At 49.2% G+C, this 24,789-nt stretch overlaps 1 protein-coding gene across 1 annotated transcript in view; it reads right to left on the bottom strand.

Annotated features, from left to right (window-relative positions):
• Window positions 1-24,215, bottom strand: part of TM2D3 (TM2 domain containing 3) — a 32,447-nt gene extending 8,232 nt beyond the window's left edge. The window contains exons 1-3 of the mRNA XM_075342724.1: window positions 24,116-24,215; window positions 17,354-17,446; window positions 5,760-5,917 (exon numbers count right to left, since the gene is read on the bottom strand). Of these exons, the coding sequence (XP_075198839.1) occupies window positions 5,760-5,917; window positions 17,354-17,446; window positions 24,116-24,194 (330 nt within the window). The 5' untranslated portion in view covers window positions 24,195-24,215. The remainder of the gene's footprint in view (window positions 1-5,759; window positions 5,918-17,353; window positions 17,447-24,115) is intronic.
• Between the last annotated feature and the right edge of the window lie 574 nt (window positions 24,216-24,789).

The raw sequence follows: 24,789 nt of genomic DNA, 5'->3' as shown, positions 1-24,789 counted from the left end.
GGACAGAATGGTCGGCAAAGAGAACGGCCAAGGAGCATGGCCGGAAGAGCGACACCAGGACAGGAAAATCTTCCAAGTCCTGTGGTAAATCTTGGCCGAGGAAGACCTCCGAGCCTGAGTCATAGTGGAGATGACCTCAGAAGGAATGCCTGAAGCTGTCAGGATCCAGGTCTCAAGAGCCACGCCGTCAATCTGAGAGCCGCAGAATTCTGGCGGAAAAACAGACCTTGAGAGAGAAGGTCTGGGCGGTCCGGGAGATGCCACGGCATTTCTACGGACAGACGGAGCAGATCTGGGTACCAAGCTCGCCTGGGCCAGTCCGGAGCAATGATTATGACCCGACGGCCCTCCATTCTGATCTTGCGCAGAACCCTGGGCAAGAGAGCCAGAGGGGGAAACACAGACGGAACTGAGACCAATCTTGAACCAGCGCGTCCGCTGCGAAGGCCTGAGGATCGTGGGAGCGAGCCACGTAAACCGGGACCTTGTTGTTGTGCCGGGATGCCATTAGATCCACTTCCGGAGTGCCCCACTTGCGGCAGATTGACCTGAACACTGCCGGATGCAGGGCCCACTCGCCGCTGTCCACGGTTTGACGGCTGAGATAATCGGCCTCCCAGTTTTCTACGCCTGGGATGTGGACTGCGGATATGGTGGACTTGGAGTCCTCCGTCCACTGAAGGATTCGTTGAACCTCCAATATCGCCAGGCGGCTGCGAGTCCCGCCCTGGTGATTGATGTAGGCAACCGCTGTCGCGTTGTCTGACTGGACTCGGATGTGCTTGCCCGCCAACAGGTGGTGAAAGGCTACGAGAGCTAGAAGAACAGCCCTGATTTCCAGCACATTGATCGAGAGGGCTGATTCGGACGGAGTCCAAGTGCCCTGTGCTCGGTGGTGGAGAAATACTGCTCCCCAGCCGGAGAGGCTGGCATCCGTGGTGAGGATCACCCAGGACGGAGTCAGGAAGGAGCGTCCCTGTGACAGAGAGAGGGGCCGAAGCCACCACTGAAGAGAGCTCCTGGTCTGCGGCGACAGAGCCACTAGCCTGTGCAAGGAAGAGGTCTGCTTGTCCCAACAGCGGAGAATGTCCAGCTGCAGGGGTCGCAGATGGAACCGCTTCCATTGACGCCACCATCTGACCCAGCACCTGCATGAGGTGCCTGATGGAATGACAGCGGGGCTTCAACAGAGAGCGCACCGCCAGATGAAGGGACTGCTGTTTGACTAAGGGCAGCTTCACAAGTGCCGGCAGAGTCTCGAATTGCATCCCTAGGTACGTAAGTTCCTGGGTCGGGGTCAGAGTGGACTTGGGCAGATTGACAAGCCACCCGAATTGAACAAGCGTGGCGAGAGTGAGCGAGACACTCCTCTGGCAGTCTGCACTGGATGAGGCCTTGACTAGAAGGTCGTCCAGGTAGGGGATTACTGCCAACCCCTGGAGATGCAGGACCGCAACCACTGCTGCCATGACCTTGGTGAAAACACGAGGGGCAGTGGCTAACCCGAAGGGGAGAGCCACGAATTGGAAATATTCCTCTCCGATTGCAAAGCGTAGCCAACGCTGGTGTGAAACCGCAATAGGCACATGCAGATAGGCATCTCTGATGTCGATGGATGCTAGAAAATCTCCTTGGGTCATTGAGGCAATGACCGATCTCAGAGATTCCATGCGAAAGCGCCGCACGTGAACATGCTTGTTGAGAAGCTTGAGATCCAGGATGGGCCGGAAGGAACCGTCCTTCTTGGGGACTAGGAAGAGGTTTGAGTAGAAACCTCTGAACCGTTACCGGGCGGGAACCGGAACAATTACCCCGTTGGCCTGCAAGGATGCCACGGCCTGTGAGAAGGCGGCGGCTTTGGAGCAGGGGGGAGCGGACAGAAAAAATCTGTTTGGCGGGCTGGGAGAAAATTCTATCCTGTAGCCGTGGGAGATGATATCCCGCACCCACTGATCGGAGACGTGTTGAAACCACACGTCGCCAAAGTGGGAGAGCCTGCCACCGACCAAGGACGTTGCTGGCGCAGCCAGATAGTCAAGAGGAGGCTGCCTTAGTGGCAGCGGCCCCTCCGTTCTTCTGAGGACGCGGCTTCGCGCGCCAGTTGTGTTTTTACGATCCTTGGCTGAGGTAGCGGACGAAGCTGAGGGCTTAGAGGATGACCAGTTAGAGGAACGAAAGGAACGAAACCTCGACTGGTTCCTGCCCTGGACAGGTTTCCTGGTTTTAGTTTGTGGCAAGGAAGTACTCTTCCCGCCAGTAGCTTCCTTAACAATTTCATCCAGTTGTTCACCGAACAGCCGGGACCCAGCAAAGGGGAGCCCAGCAAGGTACTTCTTAGAAGAAGCGTCTGCTTTCCACTCTCGAAGCCACAAGATCCTGCGGATTGTGAGAGAATTAGCGGAAGCCACCGCCGTGCGGTGAGAAGCCTCTAGAATGGCAGACATGGCGTAGGATGAAAAGGCCGAAGCCTGGGAAGTTAAGGCAACCATCTCGGGTATAGAGTCCCTGGCGAGGGAATGTATCTCCGCCTTGAGAGGCAGAGACTGCCTTAAGAGCCCACACTGCTGCAAAAGAAGGGGAGAACGAGGCTCCTGCCGCCTCATATACAGATTTGGCCAGAAGGTCAACCTGGCGGTCAGTGGGATCCTTAAGAGAGCTGCCATCGGCCACAGATACGACTGTCCGGGCTGAGATTCTAGACACCGGAGGGTCTACCTTTGGGGACTGAGCCCACTCCTTAACCACCTCAGGTGGAAAGGGAAAACGGTCATCATAACTACGCTTTGGAAAGCGTTTGTCAGGACAGGCCCTGGGCTTGGAAACAGTGGCCTGAAAACTGGAGTGGTTAAAAAACGTACTCCTAGCTCTCTTAGAAGAGGTAAACTGGTGTATTTCTACCAGAGAGGCTTGTTCCTCTGACACTGGTGGATTGAGGTTCAGTACGGAGTTAATGGATGCAATCAAGTCACCAACATCCGCATCACCCTCAGATAAGTCAATGGGGTACATAGAGGTAGCGTCTGAACCCACAGTAAAAGTATCCTCCTCGCCCTGCACCTCAGCTCGTGAATCAGAGCCGTGGGACGAGGAAGGAGAAGGGTCCCTGCGTCTCCGTTTAGGAGGACGGGGTCCTAAAACATGCTCTGAGAGCTCTGCAGAGCTCAGAGCAGCAGAGGCGCCCTGAGAAGGGGGCTGATGCATGGTCAGCAGAGTCCGGGACAGCTGTCCCATGGAGTCGGCAAAAGACTGGGAGATAGATCTGGAAAAAGATGCTACCCAAGCCGGGGGTTCAGCCACCGGGGCCGGAGCAGCCGGGGGGACCCCTGAAGAGGCTCCAGGCTGAGGCACCACCATGTTAGAGCAGGCATCACAATGTGGATCGTGCTCGGCTCAGACAGAATGAGCTTACATGCAGTGCATATAGAGTACAGCTTAGCAAACTTGTCCTAGTGACAGACATGCTGCTGAGGTGGAGGCTCTGCAGTAAAGAATACACTCCTATAGAATGATCCCCTGAGAGTGTATAATAAAGCCCACAACCAGAGGTTGTGGCTTACCAGACCGCTTATTTTGTGTGCCCTCCGGATTCCACAGCTCGGACCCCCAGTGGATGCAGCAGCTGCAGCAGCCAGCTCCGATCAGTGTGAGAACGCTGATAAAATGGCTCTGGAGTGAGGAGGGGGGGGCGGGGATTAGCCCAAGAGCGGGAATCCGGAGGGCCAAGGAGAGATACAGGGGAGGGAAACATCTCCTCAGAGAGGAGTGTCCTCCCCTCTGCTGATCGGCCGGTGGGCGGCGCCGCACTGTTCCCCTGCAAGGCTGACATGCAGAGGGAATGAAACCGAAACTAGGCCGCAACTGAAGCCGGGGCCTAGATTTTTACATGCGGCCGACGAGCAGGCACCCTCGGCGCGGTTCTCAGGAAAAACCCAGAGAACCGGCCGGAATTCACAGCAAAGTCAAAAGACACACTCTCCCCACAATAAATATACCCGGGACCCCTGAAAAACGTCTCAATACTTAGCTTTTGAGACGCAGGGCCATGTCCCGGGGGGGGGGGTTACACGCTCCGTCCAGCAGCAGGATCCTGACAGGGCTGCGGATGGAGACCGGTCTCCTGCAAAGCAGAGAGGACTGTGATGGCTCCCACTTCAAGCCAGAGCCTCAGAGGATGGTGAAGGAGCACGGCATGTGAAGGCTCCAGCCTTGTAAAGTCAACCTTAACAGCACCGCCGACACAGTGGGGTGAGAAGGGACATGCCGGGAGTCCAGACTGGACCCGCTTTTCTTCCATATCTTTGAATCAAAAATCTTAAAAATGAAAAATCAGAGAATGCATGTGTGTGTGTGTGTGACCTCCTGGAACACAAAGCATTGAACTGGTTAGATTGTCATCCAGGGGGTGTATATAGCCCGGAGGGAGGAGCTACACGTTTGAGTGTAGTACTTTGTGTGTCCTCCGGAGGCAGAAGCTATACACCCATGGTCTGGGTCTCCCATAAGGAACGATGAAGAAAAGTTATTATATTGCTTTAATGAGTTAGGACAGCATGAAATAAGCAAGTTTGGTATCAGATAGAAAAAGCAAGTCAATAGCATTCCCCTCAGAGCTTTTACCTTTTGTACTGAACATGGGGCTCGGCCACTAGCACCTGCCCAGAACCTGGCCGAAAGTGTGCAGCAACTCCAGGCAAACATCAGCCAACTCGCTCCAGCCCACTGATCTCTATACAGCCAGAGGCGTAGCTAGGTGTTCGTCTCGGGAAAGAAGGGTGGGGGGGGGGCAACCTTCTGAAGGGGCCCCTAACCAGGTAACCATGCTTACCCCTGTTACAGTTTGCACCCCCCGTCACAGCCTGCCCCCCCTCCCAGTGTCTGAATCCCAGTTACACCCCTCCGTCTGCTCTCCACCTCTGTCGCACCCCGCCGCCCCTCATGTCCTCCTCTTCACTTATTACCTGTAATGTGCCGTCATCTGCTACAGCATCTCATTTACCTTCTGGCTCCTCCCACAAGTGTCATGTGGGCATTAAGTAATCGCAGGTCCTGCACGGGAGCAGATTAGAGCTCCCCTGTCTCTGCAGCGCTCATGTATTAAATCCCCTCTCCCCTTCCTCTTGAAAAAAAAAAAAAAAAAAAAAAAAGGCGGATTTGCTAGTTGGCAAAGGGGAATGGGGGTTTAAAACAAAATAAAAAGAATGGCGTCTTAACATGGCCCTGGGAGGCAGTAGCTCTAAGTGGGCCCCTTTAGGTCATGGGACTTGTATGGGTGCGAGAGAAAACAAATTGGATTCCACCTGCAGCATGCTGCAATTGTTTACTCGATCCAATTAGTAACATTAGTATGAGTGGCATGCGCTTTACTCGCCATGTGCCCTTAGCCTTATAGTTCTACAGCTCAGCTTCTCGCCAGAAACATGAAGTTAGGAGACTGCAGAGCGGAGCGCTGCTCATGAGAACACTTGAGAAAAACCCTTTAACAACGCAAGCACACAGGATGATATTATGCGTATGCCGATAACCAAACAGTTTTGATCAATGGGAATTTGGCCCAGGAGTTGCTGTAAGAGCTGAAACTGTGTATTCACCTGCAGATAGGGACTATTTATTTGCATTGCAATTAGCTGATGTATGCCTCATTAAGGAAAGGTGCCTCTATCATGAGCGTCACATAAAAACTGCAGATTTACGCAAATCTATACTAAAACCACCTAAAGAAACAAACATAACGAGAGTGCCGATTCAGGACATTCGCTTACCACACACATGACTTGGGGCTTGGCCTTACAGTCGAACGTTACAGGTTTGCCATAGATGCAGGAGTGATTTGTGTGACAGGTCATACAATCCGCTGGTAATTTGATGCAGAGTCCATTGCTGGGACATTTGGATAAGTAATCAGGCGTGGCAGTGGTTTCTGAAATAAAACAACATGTCTTAAAAGAATTTACAATATGACAAAGACCCATAACATCATCTGAATTAAACTTGTAAGCCAGAAGTGAATAATTTAGGCCCCTTTACATACGTCTAATGAGTCAGTGTTTCTCTCCAGCCTAAAAGGAACCGAATGCCAAAACTGATCCCATACTTTCCTATGGAAGCACTTATAATATGGCGCCTGATCTACCAGAGTACATTCTTCCACATGCCAACTAGTGGGCACACCAAGCATGTGGAAGAAGGCCCTCACTCGTGGTGCGGTCATGGGAGAGGGAAAAACAAACAGTCACACAATTACTGGTGTATGTGGAAGCATGGCAAACTTATCTAAAAAGGACGCACAGATAGAAAAATGGAGCTCTGTCAGGAACGTTAAAACGGTCTTTGGCTGTAAGAGGTTAAAAGACTCAATTATAAAGTTAACCTGGATATTTCCCTACTCTCTATAACATGTTTACAGCAAACTAAGATCAACGTTACATGTTTCCTTAAAGGGAAAATGTCACCAGTTTTTTTAATGTATGAGCGAATCCCACCACCGTCCTTAGCACCCACGCTGCATTCTAAAAAAAGTGGTATAGTATGCCCTGACCCCCTGCATATCCCCAAAATGGCCCCCCTGACGAAGGCTCTTCAGCTGAAACGGTCGTTGGGGTGGACGCCATTCCATATGGTTACTCTATCCAGTCCTCCAGGTGAGTGGTTGTTCTTTAGGACATTTCATTCTAATATTCACTGCCTTCCTCATTCTGGTGTTAAAATTCCTTTGTGGATTATCTTTAATTGGCAACTGGTTTTCTTATGGGGCATCCTATACCATATAAATATCTGGGCCATTATTTTAAAGGGAACCTGTCACCAGAATTTTCACAATTAAACTAAAAGAATCCCCTTCTGCAGCTCATGGGCTGCATTCTATAAAGGTTCATCTGGCTACTGGCCCCCCTTTCAGACCTAAATAACTTTATAAAATATTACCTTTTGCTATGGTAATAAGGTTTGTTGGCCCTGGGGGTGGGCTGTAGTTCGTCTGGTATCCCCCTCCTGCCGCTGTTCGCCATCCCCCCAGTGTTCATTTACATAGATGAGGCCGCCGCTCTCATCTTCCTCAGTGCTCTGGGAGTCTTGCGCATGCGCAGTGCCACTATCGCGGGTCTGAGCACTGTTTTCAAAAAAAGGTAAACGGGGATGATAAAAATAAGCAATGGCCAGCGCAAGCGCATAAAATGGTAGGGCTAAAAGCTCAGGCAAGAGATTATGGACGGGTACTTGGATGATACTGGTGATGACATTCACAGCGCCGCCCATAATCTCGCGCCTGCGCAATAACATCACCGGCGCTCGCCGGTGTTGAAAACAGTGCTCATGGTAAAATAGCTGCTGGGAAACCACGGCTAAGGACAGGCAACAAGCAGAAGAGACTTGTTTGGGCTAAAGAACACATGGAATGGACATTGGACCAGTGGAAATCTGTGCTTTGGTCTGATGAATCCAAATTTGAGATCTTTGGATCCAACCACCGCGTCTTTGTAGAAAAGGTGAACGGATGGACTCTACATGGCTGGTTCCCACCGTGAAGCATGGAGGAGGAGGTGTGATGGTGTGGGGGTGCTTTGCTGGTGACACTGTTGGGGATTTATTCAAAATTGAAGGCATACAGAACCAGCATGGCTACCACAGCATCTTGCAGCGGCGTGCTATTCCATTTGGTTTGTGTTTAGTTGGACAATCATTTATTTTTCAACAGGACAATGACCCCAAACACATCTCCAGGCTGTGTAAGGGCTATTTGACTAAGAAGGAGAGTGATGGGGTGCTACGCCAGATGACCTGGCCTCCGCAGTCACCAGACCTGAACCCAATCGAGATGGTTTGATGTGAGTTGGACTGCAGAGTGAAGGCAAAAGGGCCAACAAGTGCTAAGCATCTCTGGGAACTCCTTCAAGACTGTTGGAAAACCATTTCCGGTGACTGCCTCTTAAAGCTCATCATGAGAATGCAAAGAGTGTGCAAAGTAGTAATCAAAGCAAAAGATAGCTACTTTGAAGAACCTATAATATAAGACATATTTTCAGTTGTTTCACACCTTTTTAAAGTATTTCATTCCACATGTTTTAATTCATAGTTTTGATGCCTTCAATGTGAATCTACAATTTTCAGAGTCCTGAAAATAAAAAAAAACTCTTTGAATGAGAAGGTGTGTCCAAACTTTTGGTCTGTACTGTACATGGATGTTTGATCACTTTTTTTTTTTCCCTTTTCGTCCTTATGCGATTGATGTGGATGGTACGCCCTGCGTCATCCACATAGCCGTACAACATCTCGTGCCGATGCAGGGAAATTGCGGTTCACGTTGGCACACTTTGCTTTGCACTGCTGCAAAATGCTGACGACACATGCGCAGTCAGGTTTCAGGTTCTGCTCGCAGCAGGGCAAAGCAAAGTGCGCCTGTGCAAACCGCAGGCACGAGATCTTGTCCAGCTATGTGGATGACGCAGGGCACATCATCCACATCAATCACATAAGGAGGACGGCGATTACCAGCAGGGAAGAGGGACAGGAGCCGCGGCAAAGACACCCATCAGATAAGACCGGCTGCATTTGCATACAGCGCAGGAGCTACTCAAAAGGTTTTTTGGGGATATGCAGGGGGTCAGGGCATAATATACCACTTTTTAGAATGCAGCAGAGGTGCTAAGGTGGGATTCGCTCATACACTAAAGAACTGGTGACAGGTTCCCTTTAAATTGAAAGAAGGGAATTTTGTTTACTTACCGTAAATTCCTTTTCTTCTAGCTCCAATTGGGAGACCCAGACAATTGGGTGTATAGGCTATGCCTCCGGAGGCCGCACAAAGTATTACACTAAAAGTGTAAAGCCCCTCCCCTTCTGCCTATACACCCCCCGTGCTCCCACGGGCTCCTCAGTTTTGGTGCAAAAGCAAGAAGGAGGAAAAAATTATAAACTGGTTTAAAGTAAATTCAATCCGAAGGAATATCGGAGAACTGAAACCATTCAACATGAACAACATGTGTACACAAAAAAACAGGGGCGGGTGCTGGGTCTCCCAATTGGAGCTAGAAGAAAAGGAATTTACGGTAAGTAAACAAAATTCCCTTCTTCTTTGTCGCTCCATTGGGAGACCCAGACAATTGGGACGTCCAAAAGCAGTCCCTGGGTGGGTAAAATAATACCTCATAATAGAGCCGTAAAACGGCCCCTTCCTACATGTGGGCAATCGCCGCCTGAAGCACTCGTCTACCTAGGCTGGCATCCGCCGAAGCATAGGTATGCACCTGATAGTGTTTCGTGAAAGTGTGCAGGCTCGACCAGGTAGCCGCCTGACACACCTGCTGAGCCGTAGCCTGGTGCCTCAAAGCCCAGGACGCACCCACGGCTCTGGTAGAATGGGCCTTCAGCCCTGAGGGAACCGGAAGCCCAGCAGAACGGTAAGCTTCGAGAATTGGTTCCTTGATCCACCGAGCCAGGGTTGATTTGGAAGCCTGTGACCCTTTACGCTGGCCAGCGACAAGGACAAAGAGTGCATCCGAGCGGCGCAGGGGCGCCGTACGAGAAATGTAGAGTCTGAGTGCTCTCACTAGATCCAACAAATGCAAATCCCTTTCACATTGGTGAACTGGATGAGGACAAAAAGAGGGTAAGGAGATATCCTGATTGAGATGAAAGGGGGATACCACCTTAGGGAGAAATTCCGGAACCGGACGCAGAACCACCTTGTCCTGGTGAAACACCAGGAAAGGGGCTTTGCACGACAACGCTGCTAGCTCAGACACTCTCCGAAGTGAAGTGACTGCTACTAGGAAAACCACTTTCTGCGAAAGGCGTGAGAGAAATATCCCTCATTGGCTCGAATGGTAGTTTCTGAAGAACCATCAGCCCCCTGTTCAGATCCCAGGGTTCTAACGGCCGCTTGTAAGGAGGAACGATGTGACAAACCTCCTGCAGGAACGTGCGTACCTGTGGAAGTCTGGCTAGGCGCTTCTGGAAAAACACAGAGAGCGCTGAGACTTGTCCCTTAAGGGAGCCGAGCGACAAACCCTTTTCCAGTCCAGATTGAAGGAAGGACAGAAAAGTGGGCAAGGCAAATGGCCAGGGAGAAAAACCCTGAGCAGAGCACCACGACAGGAAAATTTTCCACGTCCTGTGGTAGATCTTGGCGGACGTTGGTTTCCTAGCCTGTCTCATAGTGGCAATGACCTCTTGAGATAACCCTGAAGACGCTAGGATCCAGGACTCAATGGCCACACAGTCAGGTTGAGGGCCGCAGAATTCAGATGGAAAAACGGCCCTTGAGACAGCAAGTCTGGTCGGTCTGGCAGTGCCCACGGTTGGCCGACCGTGAGATGCCACAGATCCGGGTACCACGACCTCCTCGGCCAGTCTGGAGCGACGAGGATGACGCGGCGGCAGTCGGCCCTGATCTTGCGTAACACTCTGGGCAACAGTGCCAGCGGAGGAAACACATAAGGGGGTTGAAACTGCGATCAATCCTGAACTAAGGCGTCTGCCGCCATAGCTCTGGGATCTTGAGACCGTGCCATGAACGTCGGTACCTTGTTGTTGTGCCGGGACGCCATTAGGTCGACGTCCGGCATGCCCCAGCGGCAACATATCTCCTGAAACACGTCCGGGTGAAGGGACCATTCCCCTGCGTCCATGCCCTGGCGACTGAGAAAGTCTGCTTCCCAGTTTTCTACGCCTGGGATGTGAACTGCGGATATGGTGGAGGCTGTGGCTTCCACCCACAGTAGAATCCGCCGGATTTCCTGGAAGGCTTGCCGACTGCGTGTCCCGCCTTGGTGGTTGATGTATGCCACCGCTGTGGAGTTGTCCGACTGAATTCGGATCTGCTTGCCTTCCAGCCACTGCTGGAACGCTTTTAGGGCCAGATACACTGCCCTGATCTCCAGAACATTGATCTGAAGCGAGGACTCTTGCTGAGTCCACGTACCCCGAGCCCTGTGGTGGAGAAAAACTGCTCCCCACCCTGACAGACTCGCGTCCGTCGTGACCACCGCCCAGGATGGGGGTAGGAAGGATTTCCCCTTCGATAATGAAGTGGGAAGAAGCCACCACCGAAGGGAAGCTTTGGTTGCCTGAGAGAGGGAGACGTTCCTGTCGAGGGACGTCGGTTTCCTGTCCCATTTGCGTAGGATGTCCCATTGAAGAGGACGCAGGTGAAACTGCGCGAAAGGGACTGCCTCCATTGCTGCCACCATCTTCCCCAGGAAGTGCATGAGGCGCCTCAAGGGGTGTGACTGACCTTGAAGGAGAGATTGCACCCCCGTCTGTAGTGAACGCTGCTTGTTCAGCGGAAGCTTCACTATCGCTGAGAGGGTATGAAACTCCATGCCAAGATATGTCAGCGATTGGGCCGGTGTCAGATTTGACTTTGGAAAATTGATGATCCACCCGAAACTCTGGAGAGTCTCCAGAGTAGCGTTGAGGCTGTGCTGGCATGCCTCTTGGGAGGGAGCCTTGACCAGCAGATCGTCTAAGTAAGGGATCACCGAGTGACCCTGGCAGTGGAGGACCGCGACTACTGTAGCCATGACCTTGGTGAAAACCCGGGGGGCTGTCGCCAGGCCGAACGGCAGTGCCACGAACTGGAGGTGTTCGTCTCCTATGGCGAAGCGCAGGAAGCGCTGATGCTCTGGAGCAATCGGTACGTGGAGATAAGCATCTTTGATATCGATCGATGCAAGGAAATCTCCTTGGGACATTGAGGCGATGACGGAGCGGAGGGATTCCATCCGGAACCGCCTGGTCTTTACGTGTTTGTTGAGCAGATTTAGGTCCAGGACAGGACGGAAAGACCCGTCCTTCTTTGGAACCACAAGCAGGTTGGAGTAAAAACCGTGACCCTGTTGCTGAAGAGGAACAGGGATCACCACTCCTTCTACCTTCAGAGTGTCCAACGCCTGCAGAAGAGCATCGGCTCGCTCGGGAGGCGGAGATGTTCTGAAGAATCGAGTCGGAGGACGAGAGCTGAACTCTATCCTGTAACCGTGAGACAGAATGTCTCTCACCCATCGGTCTTTTACCTGTGGCAGCCAGGTGTCGCAGAAGAGGGAGAGCCTGCCACCGACCGAGGATGCGGTGTGAGGCGGCCGTAAGTCATGAGGAAGCCGCCTTGGTAGCGGCACCTCCGGCGGTCTTTTTAGGGCGTGACTTAGACCGCCATGAATCTGAGTTCCTCTGATCCTTCTGAGGCCTTTTGGACGAGGAGAATTGGGCTCTGCCCGCACCCCGAAAGGACCGAAACCTCGACTGTCCCCTCCTCTGTTGGGGTAATTTTGGTTTGGCCTGGGGTAAGGATGTTTCCTTTCCCTTGGATTGTTTTATGATTTCATCCAATCTCTCACCAAACAAACGGTCGCCAGAAAATGGCAAACCGATTAAGCACTTTTTGGCAATCGAATCTGCCTTCCATTCCCGTAGCCACAAGGCCCTGCGTAATGCCACCGAATTGTCGGCTGCAACCGCCGTACGGCTCGCAGAGTCCAGGATAGCATTAATAGCGTAGGACGCAAATGCCAACGTTTGAGAGGTTATGGAAGCCACTTGCGGCGCAGACGTACGTGTGAGTGCGTCAATTTGGGCTTGACCCGCTGAGATAGCTTGGAGTGCCCATACTGCTGCGAATGCTGGAGCGAAAGACGCGCCGATAGCCTCATAGATGGATTTCAACCAGAGCTCCATCTGTCTGGCAGTGGCATCCTTGAGTGAAGCCCCATCTTCAACTGCAACTATGGATCTAGCCGCCAGTCTGGAGATTGGAGGATCCACCTTGGGACACTGAGTCCAGCCCTTGACCACGTCAGGGGGGAAGGGATAACGTGTATCCTTAAGGCGCTTGGAAAAACGCTTATCTGGACAAACTCGGTGTTTCTGGACTGCCTCTCTGAAGTCGGAGTGATCCAGAAACATACTCGTTGTACGCTTGGGGAACCTGAAACGGAACTTCTCCTGCTGAGAAGCTGACTCCTCTGCTGGAGGAGCTGAGGGAGAAATATCCAACATCTTATTTATGGACGCAATAAGATCATTCACTATGGCGTCCCCATCAGGAGTATCAAGGTTGAGAGCGGCCTCAGGATCAGAATCCTGATCAGCTACACCTCCGCTTCATCATACAGAGAGTCATCTCTCTGAGACCCTGAACAATGTGATGAGGTCGAGGGGATTTCCAAGCGAGCTCGCTTAGGCGGTCTGGGACTGCGGTCCGTGTCAGAGACCTCACCCTGGGATCTATGAGACACCCCGGGGGGACATTGTTGTTCCAACTGAGGGGGAACTAGGGGGCAGTGATTCCACAGTGCCCATGGTCTGAGATACCGGTCTGGACTGCAAAGCTTCTAGTATTTTAGCCATAGTCTCAGAAAGTCTGTCAGTAAAAACTGCAAACTCCGTCCCTGTCACCTGGACAGTGTTAGCAGAGGCTCCGGCTGAGTAAGTGCCACAGGGGCCGAGCAGTGCACACAATGAGGGTCAGTGGAACCTGCCGGTAGCGAGGTTGTACATGCGGCGCAGGCAGCATAGTAAGCCTGTGTTTTGGCACCCCTGCTTCTTGTGGGCGCCATATTGTTGTCTCCTTTGAGCAACACAACAGGGTATATAGCCAGAAATCAACTGTGCACCATACAGTGTAAAGTATAGCCTGTAAACATATAAACTATAATCACACTTCTGCACAAGTGGGGCCAGCACCTCAGGTGCTGCTTACCGCCCGCTTAAAGCGGTTGTGTGGTCACCAGAATCCCTGCCTGGGTCCCCCAGAGTTTGTCTCCCCTCTGCAGCGTCCTAGGAGCTGACAGGAATGGCTGCCGGCGTCCTGAGGAGAGGAGGGAGCCGTGGGCGTGACCCAGAAAGTGCGGGAGCTGGTGCCTCACTGTACACAGTGAGGGGGGTGGAGTATGCAAAGCATGCTCCAGCCCTCAGTGCTGCCGTGCTGTACAGCGTCCCGCCCTTCCCCTGACTGGCAGGGCTGGGGGCGGGAAGAAAAAGAGACTAGGCCCAAAAGCCGGGGACTCGAGTTATAAGCGCGGCCGCCGTATAAGCGCGGCCGGCGCAGAGTCCCCGGCGCACTAACAGTCCCAGCCGCGCCTCAGTAAAAACAATGGCAGCGGCGGTCAGCGCGGTAGTCCCCATACACAAACACACTCAGCGACGCTGCAGTGTATAATGGCACAAACGCGGTCAGCGCCGCGGTCCCCGGTGCACTAGCACACCCAGCAATGCTGGAGTGTTGCTGTGCGCGGTCCCCACGGGGACACAGAGTACCTTAAAGCAGGGCTGTGGAGTCGGTAAGCCAAACCTTCGACTCCGACTCCGACTCCTCAAATTCTCTTGCACCGGCTCCGACTCCGACTCCGACTCCGACTCCTCAAATTCTCTTGCACCGGCTCCGACTCCGACTCCGACTCCTCAAATTCTCTTGTACCGGCTCCGACTCCGACTCCGACTCCGACTCCTCAAATTCTCTTGCACCGGCTCCGACTCCGACTCCTCAAATTCTCTTGCTCCGACTCCGACTCCGACTCCTCAAATTCTCTTGCACCGGCTCCGACTCCGACTCCGACTCCGACTCCTCAAATTCTCTTGCACCGGCTCCGACTCCGACTCCGACTCCTCAAATTCTCTTGCACCGGCTCCGACTCCGACTCCGACTCCTCAAATTCTCTTGCTCCGACTCCGACTCCGACTCCGACTCCTACATATATTGCTTATAGTTAGGTGAAAAATTTATTGTAGTACATGAATATGTGTATGTGAACATCAGACATTTAATAATTTTTATGATACAATAATCAAGATATTTGGATAGAACATAAAATATATTTATTGGAATACAACTTTAGAACACAAAAAACTGTAATAAATTGTAAATATGTAATACACTATGTAATATACAGTAGATTACATATATATCTTGTGTGTGTATATACACTGTATATATATATATATGTATATACAGTGTATATACACACACAAGATATATATGTAATCTACTGTATATTACATAGTGTATTACATATTTACAATTTATTACAGTTTTTTGTGTTCTAAAGTTGTATTCCAATAAATATATTTTATGTTCTATCCAAATATCTTGATTATTGTATCATAAAAACAATTAAATGTCTGATGTTCACATTGTACTACAATACATTTTTCACTTAAATATAAGCATTATACTAAATGTTATTATTTAGTAAAATATTCAGCACATTCTGCATTGCACTCCTGTCCCCAATTTATTATATATTTTAGGAGTCGGAGTCGGTGCATTTTATACCGACTCCGACTCCACCAAAATGAGCTCCGACTCCGACTCCACGACTCCGACTCCGACTCCACAGCCCTGCCTTAAAGTAGCAGGGCCATGTCCCTGAACGATACCCGGCTCCTATCCAGCAGGCTCCTCAGGAGTTGTGGATGAAGCACGGTCTCAGTGCCTGGAGACCGATAGGATCCCACTTCACCCAGAGCCCTAAGGGGGATGGGGAAGGTAAACAGCATGTGGGCTCCAGCCTCCGTACCCGCAATGGATACCTCAACCTTAACAACACCGCCGACAAGAGTGGGGTGAGAAGGGAGCATGCTGGGGGCCCTATATGGGCCCACTTTTCTTCCATCCGACATAGTCAGCAGCTGCTGCTGACTAATCTGTGGAGCTGTGCGTGCATGTCTGCCTCCTTCGCACAAAGCAAAAAAACTGAGGAGCCCGTGGGAGCACGGGGGGTGTATAGGCAGAAGGGGAGGGGCTTTACACTTTTTAGTGTAATACTTTGTGCGGCCTCCGGAGGCATAGCCTATACACCCAATTGTCTGGGTCTCCCAATGGAGCGACAAAGAAATATATAAATACACAGACATTGGGAAGAAAAACAGGTTATGTTTCTGGGGATTACATGTGGAGCCCTTTACCATCTTCCACGCTTCACACATTTTAATGGGGTGCAAGGCATACTTGATATTTTGCAATACACCCCAGTGCGGACCACATGCACAGTAAATGGCAAGCCTTTTTCTTGCAGACAAGCCATCAGTGGGGGTGATAAACATATCAAGATATATCATGTTTGCAGTAAGGGGTACTTCTCACATAGCGAGATTGCTGCTGAGTCACGGTTTTTGTGACGCAGCAGTGACCTCATTAGCGATCTCGCTGTGTGTGACACTGAGCAGCGATCTGGCCCCTGCTGTGAGATCGCTGCTCGTTACACACTGCTCTGGTTCATTTTTTGACGTTGCTCTCCCGCTGATAAGCACACATCGCTGTGTGTGACACCGAGAGAGCAACAATCTGAATGTGCAGTGAGCAGGGAGCCCGCATCTGGCAGCCTGCAGTAAGCTGTAACCAAGGTAAATATCGGGTAACCAAGCGAAGTGCTTTGTTTGGTTACCCGATATTTACCTTGGTTACTAGCGTCCGCCGCTCTCAGGCTGCCAGTGCCGGCTCCCTGCACACGTAGCCAGAGTACACATCGGGTAAATAAGAAAAGCGGTTTGCTTATTAACCCGATGTGTACTCTGGCTACGAGTGCAGGGAGCCAGTGCTAAGCGGTGTGCGCTGGTAACCAAGGTAAATATCGGGTAACCAAGCGCTTGCTTACCCGATATTTACCTTAGTTACCAAGCGCAGCATCGCTTCCACGCGTCGCTGGGGGCTGGTCACTGGTCAGATCTGCCTGATTGACAGCTCACCAGCGACCATGTAGTGACGCAGCAGCGATCCTGATGAGGTCAGCTCGCTGGTGGGATCGCTGGAGCATCGCTAAAGTGTGATGGTACCCTAAGGAAGAGAATTCCTGATTGCTGAAGTGGACTGCTTCCATGTTCTCGCCCCCAAACTCTAGAAACCTGCAGATTACCTCCATATCTGACAGTTAATAGCGGTTTTTGTTTTTCACATGACTGCTACCTTTAAAGCTTGGACAAAACTGACATTCTTTACATCAAGTAACTGGAGTAGTGGGAGGGGAAGACAGATCTGAGTAATGCCCTGTTTCAAAGTGTTTTTTCCTCTAGGTCCCATTCTGTGGATATTAATAAGGATTAGTTCATTAGTGTACAACCCTTCTAAGGATGATATGTATGGCTTAAAGCAAGCCCTGAGGATCACATCAGAAAACGCATCATTTTATTATTGAGTTGCGCTGTAATTCCTGACCTAGAATGGCGCTGTTCTGTACAAGTGTGTGAGAAAGGGCCATTGTCATTTCAGGCATCAGTTGGAGTTCTAACATTCAGCCCCCCACCAGACACTCATGGTATACAGTGAGTAAGATGGCCGCAACGAAGGTTTTAGTTTTGGTTTTTTTTGGGGGGGGGGGGGGAGGGTTCTAAATTGAAAAACTGAAGCATCCACACTGAAAATAATTACCAACTACTTTGATGCTTGGGAGCGTGGTAGAAGATGAAGGTTGGTCTTCTACAAGTTGTGCCGCTGCTTTAAATTGCTCCAAACTCATAGATCCTGGGAGGGAAAAAAAAAATAAATTAAATATTAAAAAAAAGACAAAAATACACCACTCAATAAAAGCTAAGGGTATTTGGCTTTCAGGTGAAATTTCAGGACAATCCTATGATTATCTTATTGTGACCTTCTCTACTCTTCTGAATGCACATGTCCAACTGTTCAATGTTTCAGGACTTTTTTGCACAACTTGCTGTTCTCTAACATGGCGCTTAATGGCAAAATTCCCAACAAGTTTTTGATCCATGAATCAGCCAATACATTTCGGGCTTCAATTAGACGTCATGAGACCAAGACAACACCTAACAATGGATCAACAGTACCTCACCATTGTGAGGCTTCAAGCAGGATGTTCTCAGACGGAAGTGGCCACTGACCCTATAGTGTCATCAGCAGGTTGCAACACAGATACAGAGAGACTAGAGAGTCACAGAAAGGCAGAGAAGTGGATGTCCTTCGGCCACATCCCACACTAATGACCGCTTCATTGCGAGCAATGCTCTTGGGAACCTCATGATGAATGCCACACAAAGACATGCACATTTAATGGAGGCGAGAGGCACCCAAGTGTCACATCAGACCATTTGAAACAGTTTACTTCAGCATGGTCTGCGTGCTAGACGACCTGCAAGGGTACCTAACCACACCATCAGGCATAGACAGCATCAACTTGCATGGGCCAGGGAGCATATACAGTGGTACCACCATTTTAGAAGTTGTGGAACGGATCGTCAGCATTGCAATGATTTCCTATGGGAAATCTTGCTCTACTGAACAAGTACCTTGATTAACAAGCACAGTCCCAGAACAGATTGCTCTCGTTAAGCAAGGTTCCACTGTACACTGGACGAGGGACATAGGGGCCTCTGTGGTGGTCACTGATATGAACAGCAGAAATGATGACCACCAACAATGTTGGAGGTGGTGGTGTTACAGTGTGGGCAGGTGTGTCTGGCAATACAGAACTGCTCTACACTTTGTGAATACAGTGAAACGCCTTAACTACTTGAATAACATGATTAATCCAGTCATTGCGCCTCTGCATGAACCACACAGGCCTAATTTCATCTCATATCTGACAATGCTTCAGCTCATCGAGACTGCATCATTAGGGAACGGCTGATGGAGACTTAAGGTACCGTCACACTAAGCGACGCTCTAGCGATCCCACCAGCAACCTGACCTGGCAGGGATTGCTGGAGCGTCGCTACACGGGTTGCTGGTGAGCTGTCACACAGGCAGATCTCACCAGCAACTAGTGACCAGCCCCAGCCAGCAGCGACGCGTGGAAGTGATGCTGCGCTTGGTAACTAAGGTAAATATCGGGTAACCAACCCGATATTTACCTTGGTTACCAGCGCACACCGCTTAGCGCTGGCTCCCTGCACTCCTAGCCAGAGTACACATCGGGTTAATTACCCCATGTGTAGTCTATGTGTGCAGGGCGCAGGCACTGACAGCGTGAGAGCGGCGGACGCTGGTAACGAAGGTAAATATCAGGTAACCAAGGAAAGGGCTTCTTGGTTACCCGATATTTACATTGGTTACCAGTGTCCGCAGAAGCCGGCTCCTGCTGCCTGTACATTCAGTTGTTGCTGTCTCGCTGTCACACACAGCGATGTGTGCTTCACAGCAGGAGAGCAACAACTAAAAAATGGCCCAGGACATTCAGCAACAACCAGCGACCTCACAGCAGGGGCCAGGTTGTTGCTGGATGTCACACACAGCGACATCACTAGCAACATCGCTGCTACGTCACAAAAGTCGTGCCTCAGCAGCAATGTTGCTAGCAATGTTGCTTAGGGAGACGTGGCCTTTTCTCCAGATCTGAATCCCATTGAAAACCTATCTGATTAGCTGAGTTACTGTGTAGAGGCTCCTAACTCTGTACTCTAGAACCTCAATGACCTGAGGGCCACACTTCAAGAAGAGTAGGACGCCATGCCTCAGCAGACAATGACTCGACAAGTGAAAAGCAGGAGACGTCGTCAAGCCGTAACTGATGCTGAAGACCACAGTTATTGCGACACTGACATTTTTTGCTATGGTATACGACCACTATTTTTATTTATTTTTTTCAATAAAGTTGTTTGAGATGAGGAAATCACCATTGCTTGCTTCCACTTAAAGGGAATCTGTCACCAGGTTTTGGCTCCCCCATCTGAGAGCAGCATAATGTAGAGACAGACCCCGATTGCAGCGATGTGTCACTTACAGAGCTGTTTGCTGTCATTTTGATAAAATCTATGTTTTCTGTGCTGCAGATCTAGCCGTTGTGTATACAGAGCTCATGAATATGCTGGACTACCTAGCAGCACGCAAAGTAGTCCTCTAATGATAATCTACTGTTGATTAACAGGGATTTTATCAAATCTGCACTAAGCAGCTCAGTAAGTGACATCGCTGGAATCAGGATCTCTGCACCTAAATTATGCCATGCTCAGATTGAGTGACAAAAACCTGATAGATTCCCTTTAAATGCTCTATTTTCAAGATAAAATATCACTGTAAGGTGAACCTATGTTTTACATAAATGTCACCTGAAAGCCAAATATCCCTACCTTTTTGTGATTGAGTGCACATTAACAAAATGCGAGCAAGAGTTTCACAATGCTGACATTTGTGGCATCAAATCAAATCCCCAAATCTTAAAAGGTAATTTGTCACAAGGATTTAACCACCTAATCTGAGAGCAACATAATGAAGAGACAGAGATCCCGATTCCAGTGATGTGCGACAAACAGTGATTTTATCAAACTGACAGGAAGCAGGCAAGTAAGTGACACATTGCTGGAATCAGGGTCTCTGTCTCTACATTATGCTGCTCTCAGATGGGGGAGGAAAAACCTGGTGACAAGTTCTCGTTAAGAGTAACTAATATTGATGAGTGAGCACTACCATGCTCAAGTACCTGGTACTCAAAATAAGCAGTCTGGACGGACTCGACTTGAGTACCAAGTATAATGGAAGTCAATGAAAAACTTTAGCTTTTTTCTCAGAATTTCTTCCAGAAAGATGATAGTGTTTTCTATTCACTTCCAAGTTACCAAGTACTCAAGTCCAGCCCGTCCAAGCATCTGACCTGCTTATGTTGAGTACCAGGTACCCAAGCATGGTAGTGCTCACTCATCAGTAGTAACTAAACCTTTAACAATATTTGATGCACTTTAATTGCTTGTAGATGGGGGGGGATAGGGGCAGGTCCTGAGAACCCCACGGATTGCCCAAATACAAGTGCTGTGCGCTCCTGTCATCCAAGCTGCTCTCTTTTCAGCTGTCGTTTGAGCAATAGGTGGGGGTCTCAGAAACTGAACCCCCTCTGACCTGCAGGCAAATAAAGGGAACCTGTCAGGTGCAATATTCACCCAGAACCACGAGCAGATCTGAGTGCATATTGCACCTGACAGGTTCCCTATAAAGTGTGAAATGCTGTAAAATGACAAGTGTTTAGTTACATCCTATGGCTCTGTTTGAAAGGAAAACTGCAAGGATACACCCACAACCCATAATATTAGAGCTTTATTGTGTAGCTCCTTCTCGTGCTGCCCCAAAAACGGCTCTGACTCCTGGAGGAATGTTCTCCAAAATCTCTCTGAAGGTGTGCTGTATCTCACAGTGGCCAGTACTTCCAAGTAAAGCCATGTAGTTATACGGGCCCGCATAGTGCAAGCTCAGGAGCGGAGCCTGTGCCGTCCTGCTTTACAAAGAGCAGGTGCATGGATGCAGAAAAAAAACCCCAAAATATACACACTCTATATAAAGTGAAAGCTGCACACCAAATTCAGAGAAATATAGACAAGCATAACTGCTTTATGATACATAAGGAATGAAAAATACAACTAGCCATATGAAAAATGGAAAAACAAATTTTTGTGATATTGCATAACTGCTGAGGATTATTTTGAAAAAAAGAGATATTTAGCTAATGTATTGATCAATTCATTACTGCCCCATAACCAACTTCACGGTAATCTCTTATTTATGAGGTCCCTAACCAAATATTACCTCTATGTGCGGTTAAAACCTGCTTGTGTGCATGGGTACCTAACTAAATGTTACCTCTATGTGCGGAGGTTTTAACCTCCTTAGGCCTCTTTCACACGTCAGTGATTCTGGGACGTTTGTGCTTTTTTTTTAAACGTACCAGAATCACTGACATACGCAGACCCATTATAATGAATGGGTCTGCTCACACATCAGTGATTTTTCACTGCACGTGTCTCCGTGCGGCGTACCCGCGTGTCCGTGATTGCCGCACGGAGACATGTCCATTTTTTTCTGGCATCACTGATGTCCCACGGACCACGCAGTGGTGTGGTCCGTGAAACACGTGCCAGAAAAAAACGTGCTTTTAAAATAAAAATCATTTTTACTCACCCGGCTCCAGCGACGCTCTCTGCAGCCCGTGCAGCCTGCTGCTTCTGAGCCGGCTCATTACTGTCACGCACATTCATGATGCAAGACATAGCCAACCCGTAAGCAGCTGCTGCGGGGGTCAGCGCCGACCGGATGCTGCACCGCGAGAGCGATCAGCACCATGGAGAGCGGGAGCGGGTGCAGGTGAGTTAATCTCTAAGTGCAATCACGGGCCACGGAGAACGGAGCCCGGATTGCACTTAGACAACCCACGTGTGCTGTGAATCACGGCACACGGAGGGACATGTGCGTGTTTTACACGCCAGTGAAAAACGTCTGTTTTTCACTGACGTGTGAAACGGGCCTTATACTGAGGCTGAACAACCAATTGCTTCCCACTTTGTTGTGTATTTAATCTGGAACCCAGCTGACCACTTGTTACCATTCACATTGGAGTTTTTGATAGACACAAGTCAGGTATGTATAATGGTCTTAACTTTAGTTGGTTAGGGACCGTCCCAGATGGGTACACCGTGACGAGGTGGGTGGCTTCTTACCTTTTTGCAAAAATGTATATACTAAGTACCCTGCACTTGCATTTTATTTATTATTATTCAAGGTATTTTTCATACAATTTTTCTCTTGGTTTTTCCTTGTCTAAAGGCTGCCATTTACATGCTTGGAACGTGCACTTTTACTGGTTTCTTTTGTTACAGCTCAGTTTTTTGGTGTTTTTAGGTTTTAACCGCATATAGAAAAAATATTTGGTTAGGGACACCATAAATAAGAGATTACCGTGAAGTTGGTTATGGGGCAGTAATGAATTGATCACTACATTAGCTAAATATCTCTTTTTTTTCAAAATAATCCTCAACAGTTATGCAAGATCACAAAAAAATTTTTTTTTCCATTTTTCATATGGCTAGTTGTATTTTTCATTCTTTATGTATTATAAAGCAGTTATTCTTGTTCATATTTCTCTGAATTTGGTGTGTAGGTTTCACTTCATATAGATTGGTTGCAGAAAAACACTACATTTTGAAGTGTGCAACAGGGGCGGTCTTTGTGGGTCGGGTACTCTGCATTTATTCTTCCGCCTGCGTCCTCCTGGCTTGTCCCCTTTCCTTTATTTGAATCTTGCGCCACTATTGCTGTTGTTGGCGGTACATGTGTATTGCCACAGTGAATCTGTCTTCATTAAGATGGTGCCACAGATTGTGGTTTGTGCATGCATGGACTCTGGTGCCATTTTAATGAAGACAGAATCACTGTGGCAATACACATGCACCGCCAACAGCAATGGTGCGAGATCCAAATAAAGGAAAGGGGTTAAGCCAGGAGGATTCCGGATGAGGAATAAACCCATCGCTGCTCCATCTCCCCTAAAAACCCAAACATAACGTGCCTATGGGATGCTATGGCAGTGGGGGTCTTCTCAAGAAGCCTGGGCCTGACATGTCTGAAGCCCTGTGAAAATATGAAATCAAAAGCTAAAAAATTTAATCACTGTTCTTTTTTGCAAATTAAAAAAGGATAAAAACATGAGAAAATAAAAATAGCGGCACCCATAAAAGTCTGATCGCAATATAAAAATATTTAGATGTAGACAGTGTGGAGGGAATAAAGCTGAAGCCAAAAATGAAATTGTTCGGCTATTGCAAAAAAAAGAAAAGAAAAAAAAAAAAAAAAAAAGCTAACAAAAAAGTGAACAAAAAATGAAAAAAAAAAAAAAAAAAAAAAAATACCCAATGCAGCTCAATTACAAGAGAAAAAAAAATACTGGGATTTTTTTTAGACCAAAATAAAAAAAAAAAAAACCCACAACAGCCCTCCCTGTAGGTGGTGATCCGGAGAATCAGGACCAGGTCACTCCCTGTAGGTAGTGACCACACAATGAACATTGGAAGAACCCCAGCAGTAAATGGTAGCACGGCCGCCATTCTCCAGCTCCCACATCCCCCCTTTTCTAGGGCATTGCAGGCTGAGCAGATGGACAGATTATATTATGGCTCTTGTAAAAATGTGATTAAAAAATAAACTAACTATGGCTGTGGCAGGAAGGGGTTAACCCACTGTACAGCCAGCAATGGAAATACCCCTGTATGGGAAGTCCAGCTCTGAGGTGCTGAGGTGCAGCAGCCGGTGGGGTGTGAAAGGGCCATCATTATCTATGGGAGCTCGGGTCTGCCCCTCTGCATACTAGGGCCGCACACGTGACCCCATCTTCTGTCAGCATCCTCTTCATTACTCGGCACCAGTCACACAGCACAGCAGTCATCACCGCACCCCAGACATGTCTGCCCTGACACTCACCACGACCGGAGAACACATAGAGCTGCGACAGGAACAACACCACACGGACCAGCCGCTTCAGCGGTGACAACGCCGCCATGTTTCTCAGTGCAGCAGAACTTCCTCTATACTGCGCAGGTGCCGCAAAGTGCAGACGCTCCACCCTGCGTTCCAAGTCTCACTGTCACAACCAGCCCCGCCCACACAACCTGGTCCGCGCTGTGATAGGATGATCAGGCTGCCCCAATCACAAGTCACTATCATTTACAGCGCATGCGCCCTTGACTTGTGTCGGGATCTACCTACTGCCTGCAGATTGGACAGTGATTAGTCATAGATCTATATTTAACCCCTTCAGCCCTGGGCGATTTTCCGTTTTTTTCCCCACTTCCCTTCTTCCAAGAGCCGTAACTTTTTTTATTTTCCGTCAACCTTGACTTCTAAGGGCTCGTTTTTTGTGGGACGAGTTGTACTTTTCAATGAAACCATTAGTTTTACCATATAGTGTACTGGAAAACAGAAAAAAATTTCAAGTGTCACAAAATAGCAAAAACAGTGTGACTGCCTGATTGTTGTTGGGATTGTTTATTCACCGCGTTCACTATATAGTAAAACTGATGTCAGTAGGATTCCTCAGATCGGTGCGAGTTCGTAGACACCAAACATGAATAGGTTTACTTTTATTTAAGGGGTTA

This window comes from Anomaloglossus baeobatrachus, chromosome 4 (assembly GCF_048569485.1).
Source record: "Anomaloglossus baeobatrachus isolate aAnoBae1 chromosome 4, aAnoBae1.hap1, whole genome shotgun sequence".
Classification (NCBI taxonomy): Eukaryota; Metazoa; Chordata; class Amphibia; order Anura; family Aromobatidae; genus Anomaloglossus; species Anomaloglossus baeobatrachus.
The sequence above is the reverse complement of the archived record's forward strand: the minus strand, read 5'-3'. Positions and strand labels throughout refer to the sequence as shown.